Source organism: Egretta garzetta, unplaced genomic scaffold (assembly GCF_000687185.1).
Source record: "Egretta garzetta isolate BGI_Z169 unplaced genomic scaffold, ASM68718v1 scaffold233, whole genome shotgun sequence".
NCBI classification, from domain to species: Eukaryota; Metazoa; Chordata; class Aves; order Pelecaniformes; family Ardeidae; genus Egretta; species Egretta garzetta.
The window spans coordinates 181,209-183,910 of record NW_009259194.1 but is presented as its reverse complement, the minus strand read 5'-3'; the positions used below and the strand labels follow the sequence as shown (position 1 = coordinate 183,910).

Genomic DNA, 2,702 nt, shown 5'->3' with positions numbered 1-2,702 from the left:
TGACAAATTTGAAAGCAAAGGGGAAAACCCAGGAAGCAAACATCTTGCCCAAGCTTGAGCCCCTGAGAGAGCCAGGAAGGACAACGGGGATCTCCTGCCCCCCCGCTGCTCCGCTCTCCACCTCGGAGCAGGGCTTCTCCCCGAGGTGCGCCAGGGGCCGGCACATCATCAGTCCCCTGACAGTGACAGCTTGACCATATCAAGGTCCTTCCTCATGAAAGAAATTCAGCTGGTGGGAGGCTGGGACACTGACACCCCTCCCCGGATGTCACCCCACAGCATCGCGGCACAAGCCAGCGGCACGTGGTGCTCGGCCGAAAAGCGGGGCCAGGGAAGTCCTACCAAGGGCACGTTGCTCCTCGTAAATCAGATGACCCTGTGAAAATCTGGGCCCGGGAGGGAAGGAAGTTGCTTTTTCTGCTCTCCCGTAAATAAACAAAGCCGTCAGGCAGGCTGGGGAGCAGGAAACCCTGAGGAAGGGTCATGACACTCACACTTTCTGGGGAAAAAAAAAAAAAAAAAAAGCTATAAAAATCCCAGAAATGCAAAGTGTGACCAAAAAATCCCCAGGAAAGGCGAGTGAGAGCCTGCTGACCCACGGCACAGCCGTCCCGTTCACGCATGGGGCAAAGCCAGGAGCTGCAAGCCCCCCATCCACCCAGCAGAGGCCCCCCCCAAGGGAGAGGGGGTGCTGTGGATGGTCCTGGGGTCGTACCCGAGAAAGTCCCCTTGGCCAGGCATTCCTTCACTCGGTTGGTCCTCCGGACGTGGAAGGCTTTGGTGATCTCCTGGTTCATGAACGCCTCGTTGTTGAGGATGTTGGCCACCATCATCCGGAGGTCGAAGACCTCCAGCAGCTCAGCGATGTGAGCAATGTGCATGAGGTCCCGCTCATTCTCATCCAGCTCCCCTGTGTACAGGTACTTCAGCACAGCCCGGAAAGGACCTGGCTGGATGGAAGCATCCATCTTCACCACCACCATGAGCTTGGACTTGTAGGTCAGCGGGTCTTCTGCCATCTCCTCCTGGATGCTGGTGAAAGCCCGGCTCCAAGAAGAGAGGTCCCTTCCCCGCCGCAGCTCACGCTCCCCATTCTCGTAGCGGTTGCCCCGCAGGATCCCATCACTGGTGGAGGCTCTAAGGCACGGTTTTCGCTGGCCGGATCCGGCCTCCTCAGTGCTCTCGCAGATATCAAAGCTAGCAGCTCGGAGGAGGAAATCCCGCCCGTGGTGCCTCTCCTCTTGGTGCAGCATCCGCTCGGCGGCCGCGGTGACGGCCACCCCGAAGCCATGCCCCATGGCGCTCTGCTGGTCCTCCTCGCTCAGGTCCATGAGGAACAGATCGTAAAATTTGGAGGAGGAGGTGGAGAGGTAGATCTTGTGTGCGTAGATTTTGATCTTCTCTTGCAGCACCAGGATGACATCGGCGCACAGGGGGTCCTCCAAGAGGTGGGCTGGGCGCTCCTCGTTGTTGGAAGGGGGGTCCGGGACGATGATGATGGGCGGAGGGGGGTTGGGGGGTAGGAAGGGGGCTTGGAGCAGGGGTCGCTGCACATTGCGGAGGTGGGACTTCCAGAACTGCAAGTGACGGCGGGAGATAAGGGCGGCACGGATGGCATTGTCGAAGACGTCCTTGATGCCAAACTGGGCCACCACGCTTGTCTCGTAATAGGGGATCCCCAGCTCCTTGGCTACCTCCCTCCCTTTCTCCGGGGGAAGGATCTCATTAGGTTTGATTGGCCTGAAAAAGAGGGGACATAATGAAGAGACCTCTTCAGATGCATGGTAAGGAGAAAGCATTGGGCAGGCATGGACATCTCCAGGGCACAAGAGTCTCACCTGGCCAAGGGACGCCGTGCCCGATTGACGGCCTCCAGGTCAGCGTAGCGCAGGTCGAGCTGGCAGCCCACCAGGATGACGGGCGCGCGGGGGCAGAAGTGCTTGATCTCTGGGTACCACATGGTCTTCACATGGTGCAGGGAGTTGGGGTTAGCGATGGAGAAGCACAAAACCACAACGTCGGACCTGCGAGGAGAGGAGGGTCAGGGTCCTGCCTGACGATGGAGCCAACCCCACCGTGCTTTGGCATCGCCCTCCCTCCCTGCCCAGGGCAGCCCAAGGCTCTGCTTCTCCCCTCCCTGCCATAGGCAAAGCGCCTGTCTTTGTGGTGGTCACCAAAGGTGTCCCAGAGCCGCAAGGACACGCTAACATCATCTACCACATCCCGGGAGCGCTCCAGCACCTGCAGGAAAAGAAACACCATCCAGCTCCCGAGCCCTTCAGCCCTGCAAGAGCGGGGCCGTCCCCACCGCACGCAGGGCACGGAGGAGTAATTCGCAATTCCCCCACGGGGAAGATGCAATTCCATATCCTCAAGGTCCCCCACGGGGCATCCGTGAGCCAAGCCACCCCAGCATTCCTGTCCCGCTCCCCAGCAGCCCTCACCTCCTGGCAGACGCGGTACTGGTCGATGGCCCACACCGTGGGCACGTGGGTGGCGAGGAGCTGGTACTGGGTCAGCGTGGCATTGCAGGCACGGGCACAGATGAGCCGGGTCTTGCCCACCGCGTTGTCCCCGACCACGACGCACTTGATAGTTTCTACGTTTGGCCTCTCATAATCCATGTCAGAATCCATTAATTGGGACCTGCAGAGGGAAGGGGGAGTCAGCAAATACAGCCGGGATGAGCTGGAGGAGGGGGG

The 2,702-nt window shown here is 59.8% G+C and overlaps 1 protein-coding gene across 1 annotated transcript in view; it reads right to left on the bottom strand.

Moving 5' to 3' along the window:
- Positions 1–2,646, bottom strand: part of RHOBTB2 (Rho related BTB domain containing 2) — a 6,707-nt gene extending 4,061 nt beyond the window's left edge. Inside the window, 4 exon segments of the mRNA XM_035891395.1 lie at positions 716–1,740; positions 1,839–2,028; positions 2,142–2,241; positions 2,445–2,646. Coding sequence (XP_035747288.1) covers positions 716–1,740; positions 1,839–2,028; positions 2,142–2,241; positions 2,445–2,636 — 1,507 coding nt within the window. The 5' untranslated portion in view covers positions 2,637–2,646.
- Between the last annotated feature and the right edge of the window lie 56 nt (positions 2,647–2,702).